The following is an 18,397-nucleotide window of genomic DNA, read 5'->3' on the forward strand; positions in this document are numbered from 1 at the left end:
GTGCTCTTTGGGGGGGTTTAAACTAATGCAGCAGGGGCATGGGAACCTGGATTGTAGTTTTAGGGTAAGGGAGAATGAGAGTATAGAGGTCAGGAGCACAGATTTGACGTCGCAGGAGGGGGCCAGTGTTCAGGTAGGTGGTTTGAAGTGTGTCTACTTCAATGCCAGGAGTATACGAAACAAGGTAGGGGAACTGGCAGCATGGGTTGGTACCTGGGACTTCGATGTTGTGGCCATTTCGGAGACATGGATAGAGCAGGGACAGGAATGGATGTTGCAGGTTCCGGGGTTTAGGTGTTTTAGTAAGCTCAGAGAAGGAGGCAAAAGAGGGGGAGGTGTGGCGCTGCTAGTCAAGAGCAGTATTACGGTGGCGGAGAGGATGCTAGATGGGGACTCTTCTTCCGAGGTAGTATGGGCTGAAGTTAGAAACAGGAAAGGAGAGGTCACCCTGTTGGGAGTTTTTTATAGGCCTCCTAATAGTTCTAGGGATGTAGAGGAAAGGATGGCGAAGATGATTCTGGATATGAGCGAAAGTAACAGGGTAGTTATTATGGGAGACTTTAACTTTCCAAATATTGACTGGAAAAGATATAGTTCGAGTACAATAGATGGGTCGTTTTTTGTACAGTGTGTGCAGGAGGGTTTCCTGAAACAATATGTTGACAGGCCAACAAGAGGCGAGGCCACGTTGAATTTGGTTTTGGGTAATGAACCAGGCCAGGTGTTGGATTTGGAGGTAGGAGAGCACTTTGGGGACAGTGACCACAATTCGGTGACGTTTACGTTAATGATGGAAAGGGATAAGTATACACCGCAGGGCAAGAGTTATAGCTGGGGGAAGGGCAATTATGATGCCATTAGACGTGACTTGGGGGGGATAAGGTGGAGAAGTAGGCTGCAAGTGTTGGGCACACTGGATAAGTGGGGCTTGTTCAAGGATCAGCTACTGCGTGTTCTTGATAAGTATGTACCGGTCAGACAGGGAGGAAGGCGTAGAGCGAGGGAACCGTGGTTTACCAAGGAAGTGGAATCTCTTGTTATGAGGAAGAAGGAGGCCTATGTGAAGATGAAGTGTGAAGTTTTGGTTGGGGCGATGGATAGTTACAAGGTAGCGAGGAAGGATCTAAAGAGAGAGCTAAGACGAGCAAGGAGGGGACATGAGAAGTATTTGACAGGAAGGATCAAGGAAAACCCAAAAGCTTTCTATAGGTATGTCAGGAATAAGCGAATGACTAGGGAAAGAGTAGGACCAGTCAAGGACAGGGATGGGAAATTGTGTGTGGAGTCTGAAGAGATAGGCGAGATACTAAATGAATATTTTTCGTCAGTATTCACTCAGGAAAAAGATAATGTTGTGGAGGAGAATGCTGAGCCCCAGGCTAATAGAATAGATGGCATTGAGGTACGTAGGGAAGAGGTGTTGGCAATTCTGGACAGGCTGAAAATAGATAAGTCCCCGGGACCTGATGGGATTTATCCTAGGATTCTCTGGGAGGCCAGGGAGGAGATTGCTGGACCTTTGGCTTTGATTTTTATGTCATCATTGGCTACAGGAATAGTGCCAGAGGACTGGAGGACAGCAAATGTGGTCCCTTTGTTCAAAAAGGGTAGCAGAGACAACCCCGGTAACTATAGACCGGTGAGCCTCACGTCTGTAGTGGGTAAAGTCTTGGAGGGGATTATAAGAGACAAGATTTATAATCATCTAGATAGGAATAATATGATCAGGGATAGTCAGCATGGCTTTGTGAAGGGTAGGTCATGTCTCACATACCTTATTGAGTTCTTTGAGAAGGTGACTGAACAGGTAGACGAGGGTAGAGCAGTTGATGTGGTGTATATGGATTTCAGCAAAGCGTTTGATAAGGTTCCCCACGGTAGGCTAATGCAAAAAATACGGAGGCTGGGGATTGAGGGTGATTTAGAGATGTGGATCAGAAATTGGCTAGCTGAAAGAAGACAGAGGGTGGTGGTTGATGGGATATGTTCAGAATGGAGTACAGTCACAAGTGGAGTACCACAAGGATCTGTTCTGGGGCCGTTGCTGTTTGTCATTTTTATCAATGACCTAGAGGAAGGCGCAGAAGGGTGGGTGAGTAAATTTGCAGACGATACTAAAGTCGGTGGTGTTGTCGATAGTGTGGAAGGATGTAGCAGGTTACAGAGGGATATAGATAAGCTGCAGAGCTGGGCTGAGAGGTGGCAAATGGAGTTTAATGTAGAGAAGTGTGAGGTGATTCACTTTGGAAGTAATAACAGGAATGCGGAATATTTGGCTAATGGTAAAGTTCTTGAAAGTGTGGATGAGCAGAGGGATCTAGGTGTCCATGTACATAGATCCCTGAAAGTTGCCACCCAGGTTGATAGGGTTGTGAAGAAGGCCTATGGAGTGTTGGCCTTTATTGGTAGAGGGATTGAGTTCCGGAGTCGGGAGGTCATGTTGCAGCTGTACAGAACTCTGGTACGGCCGCATTTGGAGTATTGCGTACAGTTCTGGTCACCGCATTATAGGAAGGACGTGGAGGCTTTGGAGCGGGTGCAGAGGAGATTTACCAGGATGTTGCCTGGTATGGAGGGAAAATCTTATGAGGAAAGGCTGATGGACTTGAGGTTGTTTTCGTTGGAGAGAAGAAGGTTAAGAGGAGACTTAATAGAGGCATACAAAATGATCAGGGGGTTGGATAGGGTGGACAGTGAGAGCCTTCTCCCGCGGATGGAAATGGCTGGCACGAGGGGACATAACTTTAAACTGAGGGGTAATAGATATAGGACAGAGGTCAGAGGTAGGTTCTTTACGCAAAGAGTAGTGAGGCCGTGGAATGTCCTAACTGCTACAGTAGTGAACTCGCCAACATTGAGGGCATTTAAAAGTTTATTGGATAAACATATGGATGATAATGGCATAGTGTAGGTTAGATGGTTTTTGTTTCGGTGCAACATCGTGGGCCGAAGGGCCTGTACTGCGCTGTATTGTTCTATGTTCTATATGTTCTCCCGGCTCCCTTCACGCTCTTTGAGGAAATGTAGGAAATGAAATGAAAGGAGCACCTTACTCCCTCCTCACCTAACTCCCTCAGTCACCAAACTCTCACTATAACACTCAAATGCACCCAAATTCAGCACTCCGTGCAAACAAAGTCTGCACTGTAGCTGGCTCACCTTACCGGGAGTCTCGTTCGCGACCACAGACTCTCCTATCCGTTCCCCCAACCATTGAGTCTCCGATCACTATTGCTTTTCTATTCTCCCCCCTTTCTTTCTGAGCCCCAGAGCCAGAGACCTGGCCGCAAGGGCCTTCCCCCCGGTAGGTCATCCCCCCCAACAGCATCCAAAACGGTATACTTGTTTTGAAGGGGAACGGCCACGAGGGATCCCTACACTGTCTGCCTGTTTGTTTTCTTTCCCCTGACTGTAACCCAGCTACTCTTGCCCTGCATCTTTGGTGTGGCTACCTCCCTGTAACTCCTCTCTATCACCCCCTCTGCCTCCCGGATGATCCGAAGTTGCTCCAGTTCCAGTTCCCTAACACGGTCTCTGAGGAGCTGGAGTTGGGTGCACTGCCCGCAGGTGTAGTCAGCGGGGCCCTCAGCACCACATCGTACAGGAGGAGAATGCAACTGCCCTGGCCTCCATCCCCTCTGATCTGAATTCCCAAAGAGGTTTAAAAGGAGAAAAAAATAATTAAACACCGTTAGGCCCTTAAAAAATATATATATATTTACTGCTGCTACTCTCTCAAATGAACCCTATAAAATTGGTGATTCTGCTAAATGATACAAAGATAGCTTGCTGCCCCCCCCCCCAAAAAAAAACAACTCTTACCTTACAGAATGTAGCTGCCCTGTGGACCAACTGGAACTCCGCTCCGACTCTGCTCCCAGTCAGCTGCACTCTAGTAAACTCCTGACTCTCTTCACACTCTTTGAGGAAATGTAGGAAATGAAATAAAAGAAGCATCTTACTCCCTCCTCACCTAACTCCCTCAGTCACCAAACTCTCACTATAGCATTCTAATGCAACCCAGTCAGCACTCCAGTGCAAAATGATCAACAAAATTTAACTACATCTTGATGTAGTTCAGGCCAATAAAAATGTTTTTATATTTTAGCTCGAGTTTTCCTTATTCCCAAATGACCTCCTACTGGTACCTCATGTGCTACTCTCAACACCTCCTTTCTATACCCTACCGGCAATACTACTTGATGAACTTCTGCCCACTTTTCATCCGCCTGCATTTGTCACGGTCTCCATTTTCTCATCAAGACATAATTTTTAAGGTACACAAAAATGAAATGCTGGAAAATCTCAGCAAGTCTGGCAGCATCTGTAGAGAGAGAAAAGAGCTAATGTTTTGAGTCCAGATGACCCTTTGTCAAAGCTAAAGACAGCGAGTACAGGTCCACAGGTCACTGAAAGGGGCAACACAGGTGGAGAAGGTAGTCAAGAAGGCATACGGCATGCTTGCCTTCATTGGCCGGGGCATTGAGTATAAGAATTGGCAAGTCATGTTGCAGCTGTATAGAACCTTGGTTAGGCCACACTTGGAGTATAGTGTTCAATTCTGGTCGCCACACTACCGGAAGGATGTGGAGGCTTTAGAGAGGGTGCAGAAGAGATTTACCAGAATGTTGCCTGGTATGGAGGGCATTAGCTATGAGGAGCGGTTGAATAAACTCGGTTTGTTCTCACTGGAACGAAGGAGGTTGAGGGGGAGACCTGATAGAGGTCTACAAAATTATGAGGGGCATAGACAGAGTGGATAGTCAGAGGCTTTTCCCCGGGGTAGAGGGGTCAATTACTAGGGGGCATAGGTTTAAGGTGAGAGGGGCAAGGTTTAGAGTAGATGTACGAGGCAAGTTTTTTACGCAGAGGGTAGTGGGTGCCTGGAACTCGCTACCGGAGGAGGTGGTCGAAGCAGGGACGATAGTGACATTTAAGGGGCATCTTGACAAATACATGAATAGGATGGGAATAGAGGGATACGGACCCAGAAAGTGTAGAAGATTGTAGTTTAGTTGGGCAGCATGGTCGGCACGGGCTTGGAGGGCCGAAGGGCCTGTTCCTGTGCTGTACATTTCTTTGTTCTTTGGGTAATAAGAGGTGGGCTGTGTTGCTGCTGTCAGCGGCATGGTGGCAAAGTGGTTAGCACTGTTGTTTCACAGTACCAGGGTCCCAGGTTCGATTCCCGCTTGAGTCACTGTCTGTGCAGAGTCTACACATTCTCCCCGTATCTGTGTGAGTTTTGGTTTTCTCCCACACTCCAAAGACGTGCAGGTTAGGTAGATTGTCCACACTAAATTGCTCTTCGTGCCCAAAAAGGTTAGGTGGGGTTGCAGGGGCTGGGTGGAGGTGTTGGCTTGGGTGGGGTGCTCTTTCCCAGGTCCGGTGCGGGCCCGATGGGCCGAGTGGCCTTCTTCTGCCCTATGGATTCTATGATATCTATGATACCACTAGTCACAACCTTCCATTCAGAAAAACACCCTTCTACTGTTACCCTCTGCCTTCTGTGACCAACGCAGTTCTGTATCACCTCAAATAAATACTCCACCCGATCAAAAGCCTTCTCTGTGCGCAACGCCACCTCCACCTCCTGCCCCACCGAGGGTGTCAGAATCACATTAAGTCACCTCCACACGTTTGCTGACAACTGCCTTCCCTTCACAAAGCCCGTCTGGTCCTCCTCTATCACATCCGGCGCACTGTCCTCAATTCGCGACGCAAGCACCTTTGCCAACATTTTCACATCAACATTCAGCAGCGGTATCGGACGGTACGACCCACATTGCCCCGGGTCCTGATCCTGCGACAGTTTTGGGGGGGTGGGGATGGGGGGGGGAGTTCCCCCTCTCCCTCGCCTCATTATACGACACTGGCCCCATCTCCACCCCAAACCTTTTGTAAATTTCGACTGGGAACCCTGCCCCTCACCATCCCTTCAGCCATGGATTGATCCGATATATCCTGCTGTTTCTGGTCTAACTAGCACGTGGTACTGGTAGTAATCCTGAGATCACTGCCTTGAAGGTCTTGCTTTTCAACTTCCCAATTCTCTATATTCTGTTTTTAGGAGGAGGTAGTGGAGGCAGGGACGATAGGGACATTTAAGGGGCATCTTGACAAATATATGAATAGGATGGGAATAGAAGGATACGGACCCAGGAAGTGTAGAAGATTGTAGTTTAGTCGGGCAGTATGGTCGGCACGGGCTTGGAGGGCCGAAGGGCCTGTTCCTGTGCTGTACATTTCTTTGTTCTTTGTTCTTTGTTGATCTCATCCCTGTTTTCACCTATTTGTTTGCACCAATATGAACCACGGCCACTGGCTGTTCACCCTCCCCCTCCTGAATGTCCTGTGGCTGTTCTGAGATATTTTTGATCGTAGCATGAGGGCGACAATAGGCCATCCTGGAGTCTCATTTACTGCCACAGAAACACCTGTCTATTCCTGTTACAACAGAATCCCCGAGAACTATTCCCATTCCCACACTTTCTCCTCCTCTCCCAGGCAGCAGAACCATCTGGGGTTCTACAAAGCTCAGCTGCTGCTGCTTTCCCCTTAGAGACCAACAGTATCCAAATCAGTTTATCTGTTTTTCAGGGGAGACTCCTGCACTGCCTGCCTAGCCCTCATGCTCTGCTTGATGGTCGCTTATTCACTTCCTGTCTGTGTCTGAGCCTGCGGTGGAACCAGCTCTCTATGCACGCCATCAGCAATGCTTGCCACCTCGCAGATGCTCCACTGCCCCCAAACACCTCACCAGCTCTGAACCCCGAGCTTCCAAGAGCTGAAGCTGCAGATGCTTCCTGCACACATGCTGGCCTGGGCACTGGCAAAGTTCCCGGCTTCCCACATAGAGCAGGAGGCGCACATCATGGCTTTGAACTCTCCTGTCATGGCTTACCCCTTTAAATTGCACCTTTTGGAATTGTTCTGGGGCCCCTTCTTCTCTCATCCTTACAAACTATAAAACACAAAATAAAGCCCTTACGAACTATAAGCGATAAAAGAAGTAAATACCTACCCGACCGTATTTACCCAATTAGCTGCTTCCAATTTCCCCACGTCACTTTTGAATCCCAACATCACCTCAGAAGGTGATCAAGAAGGTATACGGCACGCTGGCCTTCATTGGCCGGGGTATACGGCACGCTGGCCTTCGTTGGCCGGGGCATACGGCACGCTGGCCTTCATTGGCCGGGGCATACGGCACGCTGGCCTTCATTGGCCGGGGCATACGGCACGCTGGCCTTCATTGGCCGGGGCATACGGCACGCTGGCCTTCATTGGCCGGGGCATACGGCACGCTGGCCTTCATTGGCCGGGGCATACGGCACGCTGGCCTTCATTGGCCGGGGCATACGGCACGCTGGCCTTCATTGGCCGGGGCATACGGCACGCTGGCCTTCATTGGCCGGGGCATACGGCACGCTGGCCTTCATTGGCCGGGGCATACGGCACGCTGGCCTTCATTGGCCGGGGCATACGGCACGCTGGCCTTCATTGGCCGGGGCATACGGCACGCTGGCCTTCATTGGCCGGGGCATACGGCACGCTGGCCTTCATTGGCCGGGGCATACGGCACGCTGGCCTTCATTGGCCGGGGCATACGGCACGCTGGCCTTCACTGGCCGGGGCATACGGCACGCTGGCCTTCATTGGCCGGGGCATACGGCACGCTGGCCTTCACTGGCCGGGGCATACGGCACGCTGGCCTTCACTGGCCGGGGCATTGAGTATAAGAATTGGCAAGTCATGTTGCAGCTGTGTAGAACCTTAGTTAGGCCACACTTGGAGTATAGTGTTCAATTCTGGTCGCCACACTACCAGAAGGATGTGGAGGCTTTAGAGAGGGTGCAGAAGAGATTTACCAGGATGTTGCCTGGTATGGAGGGCATTAGCTATGAGGAGCGGTTGAATAAACTCGGTTTGTTCTCACTGGAACGAAGGAGGTTGAGGGGCGACCTGATAGAGGTATACAAAATTATGAGGGGCATAGACAGAGTGGATAGTCAGAGGCTTTTCCCCGGGGTAGAGGGGTCAATTACTAGGGGGCATAGGTTTAAGGTGCAAGGGGCAAGGTTTAGAGGAGATGTGCGAGGCAAGTTTTTTTTACAGAGGGTAGTGGGTGCCTGGAACTCGCTACCGGAGGATGTTGTGGAAGCAGGGACGATAGTGACATTTAAGGGGCATCTTGACAAATACATGAACAGGATGGGAATAGAGAGATATGGTCCCCGGAAGGGTAGGGGTTTTTAGTCCTGACGGGCAGCATGGTCGGTGCAGGCCTGGAGAGCCGAAGGGCCTGGTCCTGTGCTGTAACTTTCCTTGTTCATTGTTCTCAGGAGCTCCAAAAACCAAGCTAGTACTCAGAGTTCGCACTGCACTGGTGCTGTTTTCAATCTGCTCTTGCACTCTCTAGTTGCTGCTAACTATCTGTCACAGTTTCCTCCTCTTGCATTTCCTCCAGGTACTGCTCGGGAGAAATGGCCCAATTCATCTCCCAAGCCCTATGTTCCCAGCACCCCCTGAGCCTCAAATGAGAAAAAAATGTTTATTTTATATTGTTGACTGATTAAAATTGTTGTTTGTGGGATAGGTGGCTGGAGCGGGCCTGCAGACAGCAGATATGTGACACTAACTGGAACAATCACCCGTGGCAAGAAGAAGGGGCAGATGGTGGACATCCATGTAACATTAACTGAGAAAGAGCTCCAGGAACTCGCCAAGTCCAAGGAGCCACCAGAGCCAAAGGAAAAAGGCCAGAAGAAAGCATGTGATTTGGGACTGTATCGAGGTCCACATGTTGTCCTGTGGACCCTTCTTTGTGCTCCAGTGGTCTTTGTGTTGTCCTTTGTCATGTCCTTTTATTATGGGACCATCACCTGGTACAACATTTTCCTGGTTTACAACGAGGAGCGCACCTTCTGGCATAAGATTACAATTTGCCCCTTTTTAATCATTTTTTACCCAGTGCTAATCGTGGTGATGTCAGTGTCCCTCAGCGTATACACAAGCGTGACACAGATTTCCTGGTCATTTGGTGAATGGTGGCAGGCAGTGCGAGACCTGGAGAAAGGTTTCTGTGGTTGGTTGTCTGCAAAGCTTGGCCTGGAGGATTGTTCCCCGTATAGCATTGTGGAGCTGCTGGATTCGGACAACATTTCAGGTAGTCTATCGGGGAAGGCTACAGCAGCAGGGGAGCAGACCTCTGCTGTTTAAAGTGCTGATCCAGAGAGAAGATACCCGTCTGATAAAGTTGCCTCGGACTTTGAAAAGAAATAGAAACAGGCAGAGTGTTTGAGTAAATTCCCTCTGTCCTGGTTGTTGCTGTCTGACGTACATACCTAAAAAATGAGAGCTATTTAGACTGATATATGCATCCATGTCCCAGTCAATTCATGCAAAGCTTGTTTGCCTCTTGCCAATTCCCACTGGTGCCAAGTTTCTAGAGCCAGAGGTCCCCCTGTTTGAACTGTGCCTCTTCAATACAGGACCTGAGCCTGTTCCCATGCAGAGCCTGAGCCCGTTCCCAGGCAGGGCCTGAGCCCGTTCCCATGCAGAGCCTGAGCCCGTTCCCAGGCAGGGCCTGAGCCCGTTCCCATGCAGAGCCTGAGCCCGTTCCCAGGCAGGGCCTGAGCCCGTTCCCATGAAGAGCCTGAGCCCGTTCCCATGCAGAGCCTGAGCCCGTTCCCAGGCAGGGCCTGAGCCCGTTCCCAGGCAGGACCTGAGCCCGTTCCCAGGCAGGGCCTGAGCCCGTTCCCAGGCAGGGCCTGAGCCCGTTCCCAGACAGGACCTGAGCCCGTTCCCAGACAGCCTGAGCCCGTTCCGAGGCAGGGCCTGAGCCCGTTCCGAGGCATGGCCTGAGCCCGTTCCCATGCAGAGCCTGAGCCCGTTCCCAGGCAGAGCCTGAGCCTGTTCCCAGACAGCCTGAGCCCGTTCCGAGGCAGGGCCTGAGCCCGTTCCCATGCAGAGCCTGAGCCCGTTCCGAGGCAGGGCCTGAGCTATTTCCCAGACAGGACCTGAGCCCGTTCTCAGACAGCCTGAGCCCGTTCCGAGGCAGGGCCTGAGCCCGTTCCCATGCAGAGCCTGAGCCCGTTCCCAGACAGCCTGAGCCCGTTCCCAGGCAGAGCCTGAGCCCGTTCCCAGACAGCCTGAGCCCGTTCCCAGGCAGGGCCTGAGCCCGTTCCCAGGCAGGGCCTGAGCCCGTTCCCAGGCAGGGCCTGAGCCCGTTCCCATGCAGAGCCTGAGCCCGTTCCGAGGCAGGGCCTGAGCCCGTTCCCATGCAGAGCCTGAGCCCGTTCCGAGGCAGGGCCTGAGCCCGTTCCCAGGCAGCCTGAGCCCGTTCCCAGACAGGACCTGAGCCCGTTCCCAGGCAGGGCCTGAGCCCGTTCCCAGGCAGAGCCTGAGCCCGTTCCCAGGCAGAGCCTGAGCCCGTTCCCAGACAGCCTGAGCCCGTTCCGAGGCAGGGCCTGAGCTCGTTCCCAGGCAGAGCCTGAGCCCGTTCCCAGGCAGGGCCTGAGCCCGTTCCCATGCAGAGCCTGAGCCCGTTCCCATGCAGAGCCTGAGCCCGTTCCGAGGCAGGGCCTGAGCCCGTTCCCAGGCAGGGCCTGAGCCCGTTCCCAGACAGGGCCTGAGCCCGTTCCCAGACAGGGCCTGAGCCCATTCCCAGGCAGGGCCTGAGCCCGTTCCCAGACAGGGCCTGAGCCCATTCCCATGCAGAGCCTGAGCCCGTTCCCAGGCAGGGCCTGAGCTCGTTCCCAGACAGGGCTTTAGCCCGTTCCCAGGCAGGGCCTGAGCCCGTTCCCAGACAGGAATTAAAGGTGATGGTTCCAGGTCAAATGTCGAATACTTGTTATTTAATTTATTTATTTATTTTAATTTCTGATGGTGCTAGCCTGTACCATAATAATCTGGGTGCTTTCCCTTTAAGAATATTTATTTGTGTTTTTTAATGCAGCATGTTATAATCATAAACACTAAAACGCCTTAAGTGTTGAGGAACAATGTCACGATGCCGAGGTCCCAGGTTCAATCCCAGCCCTGGGTCACTGTCCGTGTTGAGTTTGCATATTCTCCCCGTATTTGTGTGGGTTTTGCCCCCACAACACAGAGATGTGTAGGGCAGGTGGATTGGCCACGCTAAATTGCCCCTTAATTGGAAAAAAATAATTGGCATTCTAAATTTTTTTTTAAGTGTTGAGGAACAATCATAGAATTTTACAGCACAGACTTCAGCCCATCGTGTCTGCACATTCTCCCGAAAGAGCTCCTAGCTAGGCCCCTATCTCCATAGCCCTCTAAATTAATCACTTTCAAATATATATCCAGCTCTCTTTTGAAACCTCCTGTGGAATCCACCTCCACCACTCCCCCAGGCAGCACATTCCCAACCCCAACTACTCTCCGAGTAAAGAGGTTTCTCCTCATCTCACTCCAGCTCCCTCGCTAATATCTTGAAATTGTGACCCCTATTCACTGACATACCAACCAGTGGAAACAGAATTTACCCTGTCAAAATTATTCAAAATTTTGAACACCTCAATAAGATTGTCTCTTAATCTTCTCTGCTTATTCATCCCTCCCATTTTTCATCGACTGTTTTATCCACCAAAATGCATTTCCAATCAACCTACTCCAGTTCAACTTTTAGACCCCTAAAATTTGCCCGTTTCCAGTCTGGGATATTAATCTGTGTCTGATTTTGATCCTTTTCCAAGTTAATATTAAATCTTATTATATTATGATCGCTATTTCCCAACTGCTCCCCCACTCTGATGTTTTCCACCTGCCCTGCCTCATTTCCCAGGATCAGATCCAGCACAGCTTGCCCCCCTGCTAGGACTGGAAATGTACTGTTCCAGAAAATTCTCCTGCACACACTGCAGGGATTTCGTCCCTTCCATTAGAACATAGAAATAGGTACAGGAGGAGGCCATTCAGCCCTTCGAGCCTGCACCACCATTCAATAGGATTATGGCTGATCATGCAAATTCAGTATCCCACTCCCACTTTCTCTCCATATTCCTTGTTCTCTTTAGCCGCAAGGGCCACGTCCAGCTCCCTCTTGAAGATATCCAACAAACCGGCCCCAACAGCTTTCTGTGGGAGAGAATTCCACAAGTGCACAACTCTCTGAGAGAAGACGTTCTTCCTCATCTAATAATAATAATAATCTTTATTGTCACAAGCAGGCTTACATTAACATTGCAATGACGTTACTGTGAAAATCCCCTAGTCACCACATTCTGGCGCCTGTTCGAGTACACTGAGGGAGAATTCAGAATGTCGAATTTGTGGTGATGTGCACCAATGTAAATACATGTAGGCAAGCTAGACACTAGAGAGAGCACAAGAGACATCACACACACACTCAACCAATAGATCAAGTAGATAGGACACGACCAATAGACATTCACGATACACAAGGAGGTGACACGACCACAGGGGGACATTACACCAACCCATATATAAAGGACAACACACACATGATCTGCCTCTTTCCAGTGGAGACAGTCAGTGAGTACAGACACAGGGTTGATTCAATATTACACCCACCACGTGGATTGCAGCAACTGGCTAGTCAGTCTGGGTAGCTATAGTAGGATTAGCAGTTGTGTCGAACCCGAGTAATAGAAGTGTAAATAGTTTAATAAACGTGTTGAAGTTATCTCCACATCTGAACCTTCCTTTGTCAAGTGCACCACAAGGAAGCCGCTTATGTTACACCTACAACACAACAAATCACAATTCACCCAACAGAACGTCTTTCAGGAAACCGGACCGGCACCCGGGGGAAACCCACACAGACACGGGGAGAACGTGCAGACTCCACACAGACACGGGGAGAACGTGCAGACTCCACACAGACACGGGGAGAACGTGCAGACTCCACACAGACACGGGGAGAACGTGCAGACTCCACACAGACACGGGGAGAACGTGCAGACTCCACACAGACACGGGGAGAACGTGCAGACTCCACACAGACAGTGACCCAGCGGGGAATCAAACACTCCCAATAGCAAGAATGTCCTTCCTCAAACTAGGAGACCAAAACTGCTCACAATACTCAAGGTGTGGCCTCACCAAGGCCCTGTCTCACTGCAGCAAGACATCCCTATTCCTATACTCAAATCCTCTCACTGTGAAGGCCAGCGTGCCATTAGCTTTCCTCACCGCCTGCTGTACCTGCACGCCAACCTTCAGCGACGGTTGGGCAGCACTAAGGGCAGCACAGTAGCATTGTGGTTAGCACAATTGCTTCGCAGCTCCAGGGTCCCAGGTTCGATTCCGGCTTGGGTCACTGTCTGTGCGGAGTCTGCACGTTCTCCCCGTGTCTGCGTGGGTTTCCTCCGGGTGCTCCGGTTTCCTCCCACAGTCCAAAGATGTGCAGGTTAGGTGGATTGGCCATGGTGGATTGCCCTTAGTGCTGGGTTATGGGGATAAGGTGGAGGTGTTGACTTTGGGTAGAGTGCTCTTTCCAAGAGCCGGTGCAGACTCGATGGGCCGAATGGCCTCCTTCTGCACTGTAAATTCTATGATCTATGACTGTTCCACCATCACACCCAGGTCTCGTTACACTTCCCCTTTTCCTAAACTGCCACCATTCAGAGAATAATCTGCCTTCCTGTTTTTGCCACCAAAGTGGCTAACGTCACATTGACCCACATTATATTGCATTTGCCAAGTATTTGTCCACTCAGCCAGCCTGTCCAAGTCACCCTGCAGCCTCTCTGCATCCTCCTCACAGCACACACTGCACCCAGCTTAGTGTCGTCTGCAAATTTGGAGATATTGCGATTCCCTCGTCCAAATTATTAATGTATATTGTGACGAGCTGGGGTCCCAGCACTGAACCCTGCGGTACTCCACTGGTCACTGCCTGCCACTCTGAAACTGACACGTTTATTCCCACTCCCTGCTTCCTGTCTGCCAACCAGTTCTCTATCCACGTCAATACATTACCCCCAATATCATGAGCTTTAATTTTGCTCACTAATCTCTTGTGTGGGACCTTCTCCCAGTCTACATAGATACATAGAAGATAGGAGCAGGAGGCGGCCTTTTGGCCCTTCGAGCCTGCTCCGCCATTCATCACGATCATGGCTGACCATCCAACTCAATAGCCTAATCCTGCTTTCTCCCCATAGCCTTGGATCCCATTCTCCCCAAGTGCTACATCTAGCCGCCTCTTGAATATATTTAATCTGCCTCTTGATACCCCTACCTTAGCGTAATTGAATCTCCAACTATCACAATCCTACTTGCCCTGCAGGTTTCCATAATCCACCTACAATGCTCTCTTCCATTCCCTCCCCACTATTTGGAGGTCTGTAGTAAATACCAAACAAGGTCACCACTCCCTTCCTGTTTCTCACCTCCAGCTATATAGATTCTAATTCAGGCAATGCATCTCGTTCAAGAGCTCTGATACTATCTTTGACCAAGACTGCTACACTTCCTCCCTTTTTACCCACCCTCTTCCTACTAAAAACCTAAAAATACTTAACACGGGATGTTAAGTATCCAGTCCTGTTCTGGTCTGAGCCATGTTTCTGTCATATTCCCCAGAGCAATTTCTGCTTCCAGTTCCCCAGTGTTGTTCACGATACCCCGTGCATTTACATACATACAATTTAACCCTGCCCTTATCTCTTTCTTGCCCTTTAGGAAGCAACCATTTCTTTGTTCACTGTCAACACTCAAGCCTTCTCTCACTTTGATGCTTTGATGTTCCCCATCTTGCCTTTGACAAGGTAGCTCATGGTAGACTGGTACAAAAGGTGAAGTCACATGGGATCAGAGGAGAGCTGGCAAGTTGGATATAGAATTGGCTTGGGCACAGAAGATAGAGGGTAGCAGTAGAAAGTTGCTTTTCTGAATGGAAGACTGTGACTAGCAGCGTTCCACTGGGATCAGTTCTGGGGCTGTCATGATATGCAGACATGCACATAATGAGATACAGACAGGCAGCTAATAACCAATCAGCAGGCAGAACACGGGGGGGGGGGGGGGGGTGGAGGGGGGGATTTCCACTATAAAAGACACGAGGCACTCACACTCTGCCTCTTTCTACTGGGGACATTTACAGAGTGAGTCAGGTGTCTATATCACATAACACCTACAGTGTTTTTTCATTTCATTTTTCACGTGGCTAAGAGCTAGTCTGGTTCAGTCAGACAGAGTAACCACACTTAGGTTAGCAGAGAGTCGAACTCACAGAGAACTGAGCTAACTGTGTGACAGGTTCAATAAATCAAATTGAACTAACTTTAAGGTCTGGAGTATATTTCAGTTATAGCTGCATCCAGTTGCAGCCCGTGTTATCTCCGTGTTCTTAACATGACAGGGGCCTTTGTTGTTTGTGGTGTATGTAAATGATAGCACAGTGGGCTAAACAGCTGGCTTGTAATGCAGAACAATGCCAGCAGCGTGGGTTCAATTCCCATACCTGCCTCCCCGAACAGGTGCTGGAATGTGGCGACTAGGGACTTTTCACAATAACTTAATTGAAGCCTACTTGTGACAATAAGCGATTATCATTGTTATATTATTATGATTTGGAAGAAAATGTAGCTGGAAGAAAAGGTCTGATTAGTAAGTTCGCAGACGGCACAAAAATTGGTGGAGTTGAGGACAGTGAAGAGGATTGTCAGAGGATACAGCAGGATATAAACTGGTTGGAGTCTTGGGTGGAGAAATGGCAGATGGAGTTTATTCTGGACAAGTGTGAGGTAACGCACTTTGGAAGATCCAATGCATGTAGGAATTACACAGTAAATGGTAAAACGATTGCAAGTACTGCCAGGCAGAGAGATCTGGGCGTGCATGTCCACCGATCACTGAAAGTGGCAACGCATGTGGATAAGGTGGTCAAGAAGGCAAGCTGACCTTTATCGGTCGGGGCATTAAATATAAAGATTGGCAAGTCATGGTGCAGCTGTACAGGACCTTAGTTAGGCCTCATCTGGAATATTGTGCACATTTCTGGTCGCCTCACTACCAGAAGGATGTGGATGCTTTGGAGAGGGTTCAGAAGCGGTTTGCTAGGATGTTGCCTGGGATGGAGGGCGTTAGCTATGAGGAGAGGTTAGATAATCTTGTTCTGTTCTCACTGGAACAACGGAGGTTGAGAGGCGACCTGATAGAGGTCTACAGGATTATGAGTGGCATGGACAGAGTGGATAGTCAGATGCTCTTTCCTAGGGTAGGAGAGTCAAGTACTAGGGGACATAGGTTTAAAGTGCATGGGGAAAAGTTTAGAACAGATGTGCGAGGCAAGTCTTTTACACAGAGGGTGGTAAATATATGGAACGCGCTGCCTGGGGAGCTGGTGGGGCTGGATACGAACTCCGTAAATGCAGCCGGTTTTAATTCAGGCAAGTACCATGGGCCAAAGGGACTGTTCCTGTGTTGTATTGTTCTTTGTTCTCTCTATTGCCCTCACTGGTAGTTCTAAAACTAGGAGCATTAGTCAACCCATCTCCCTACCTTACAAGTTTAAATCCATTCCCACGACACTATTTACACTCTCCGCCAAGAGATTGGTTCCATTTGAGCTCATCTGAAGCTCATCTAACCAGCTTTCTCCTGTCCCAAAACTGATCCCAAAATCTAAACCCCTCCCTTCGACACCATCCGTAAGCCACGCTTTGACCTCCCTGATCTGCCTTTGTCTAAATGGTGAATCTCGTGGCACAGGATAAGGTTCCCCAGGGTAGGCTATTGCAGAAAATACGGAGGCTGGGGATTGAGGGTGATTTAGAGATGTGGATCAGAAATTGGCTAGCTGAAAGAAGAGGGTGGTGGTTGATGGGAAATGTTCAGAATGGAGTTCAGTTACAAGTGGCGCGTACCACAAGGATCTGTTCTGGGGCCGTTGCTGTTTGTCATTTTTATCAATGACCTAGAGGAAGGCGCAGAAGGGTGGGTGAGTAAATTTGCAGACGACACTAAAGTCGGTGGTGTTGTCGATAGTGTGGAAGGATGTAGCAGGTTACAGAGGGATATAGATAAGCTGCAGAGCTGGGCTGAGAGGTGGCAAATGGAGTTTAATGTAGAGAAGTGTGAGGTGATTCACTTTGGAAGGAATAACAGGAATGCGGAATATTTGGCTAATGGTAAAGTTCTTGGAAGTGTGGATGAGCAGAGGGATCTAGGTGTCCATGTACCTAGATCCCTGAAAGTTGCCACCCAGGTTGATAGGGTTGTGAAGAAGGCCTATGGAGTGTTGGCCTTTATTGGTAGAGGGATTGAGTTCCGGAGTCAGGAGGTCATGTTGCAGCTGTACAGAACTCTGGTACGGCCGCATTTGGAGTATTGCGTACAGTTCTGGTTACCGCATTATAGGAAGGACGTGGAGGCTTTGGAGCGGGTGCAGAGGAGATTTACCAGGATGTTGCCTGGTATGGAGGGAAAATCTTATGAGGAAAGGCTGATGGACTTGAGGTTGTTTTCGTTGGAGAGAAGAAGGTTAAGAGGAGACTTAATAGAGGCATACAAAATGATCAGGGGGTTAGATAGGGTGGACAGTGAGAGCCCTCTCCCGCGGATGGATATGGCTGGCACGAGAGGACATAGCTTTAAACTGAGGGGTAATAGATATAGGACAGAGGTCAGAGGTAGGTTCTTTACGCAAAGAGTAGTGAGGCCGTGGAATGCCCTACCTGCAACAGTAGTGAACTCGCCAACATTGAGGGCATTTAAGAGTTTATTGGATAAACATATGGATGATAATGGCATAGTGTAGGTTAGATGGCTTTTGTTTCGGTGCAACATCGTGGGCCGAAGGGCCTGTACTGCGCTGTATCGTTCTATGTTCTATGTAATATTTCTGAGATTACTAATGGAGGTCCTACGTTTCAATCTACTCCCTAACTCCTGAAACTGCTCCGACAGGATCTGGAAACTGTCCCTCCCAATATTGTTCATTCCCACATGAACGTCAACCTCCTTTTCCAGACGTTTGTACAGTTGATCCGTTATGTCCCGAACCCTTTGCACCCGGGAAGCATAAGATCGTACGGGGCTCACGAATTCGCCTGCAAACTGGACTGTCTAATCTCCACTTTGGGAGGCCAGGATTAATCAAGAATAGTCAGCATGGCTTTGTCAAAGGGAGGTCATGTCTAACAAATTTGATTGAATCTTTCAAGGAGGTGACTAGGTGTGTAAATGAGGGCAGTGCAGTTGATGGGTGGCAGGGTGGCACAGTGGTTAGCACTGCAGCCTCACAGAACTGGGAACCCGGGTTCGATTCCGACCTGGGGTGACTGTGAGGAGTTTGCACTTTCTCCCCCGGATCTGAGTGGGTTTCCTCCGGGAGCTCCGGTTTCCTCCCGCAGTCCAAAGATGTACAGGTTAGGTGGATTGGCCATGCTGAATGGGGTTACGGGGA

The 18,397-nt window shown here is 49.8% G+C and overlaps 1 protein-coding gene across 1 annotated transcript; it reads left to right on the forward strand.

Moving 5' to 3' along the window:
- Positions 1-8,568: 8,568 nt before the first annotated feature.
- On the forward strand, positions 8,569-14,997 carry tmem169b (transmembrane protein 169b; the record flags this gene model as incomplete). Its single annotated transcript, XM_072468026.1, has 1 exon — positions 8,569-14,997. A coding segment is annotated over one exon (651 nt), but the record flags the coding sequence as incomplete, so codon positions are not given.
- Positions 14,998-18,397: the final 3,400 nt, after the last annotated feature.

The sequence above is a fragment of the Scyliorhinus torazame genome, chromosome 2 (assembly GCF_047496885.1).
Source record: "Scyliorhinus torazame isolate Kashiwa2021f chromosome 2, sScyTor2.1, whole genome shotgun sequence".
NCBI lineage: Eukaryota > Metazoa > Chordata > Chondrichthyes > Carcharhiniformes > Scyliorhinidae > Scyliorhinus > Scyliorhinus torazame.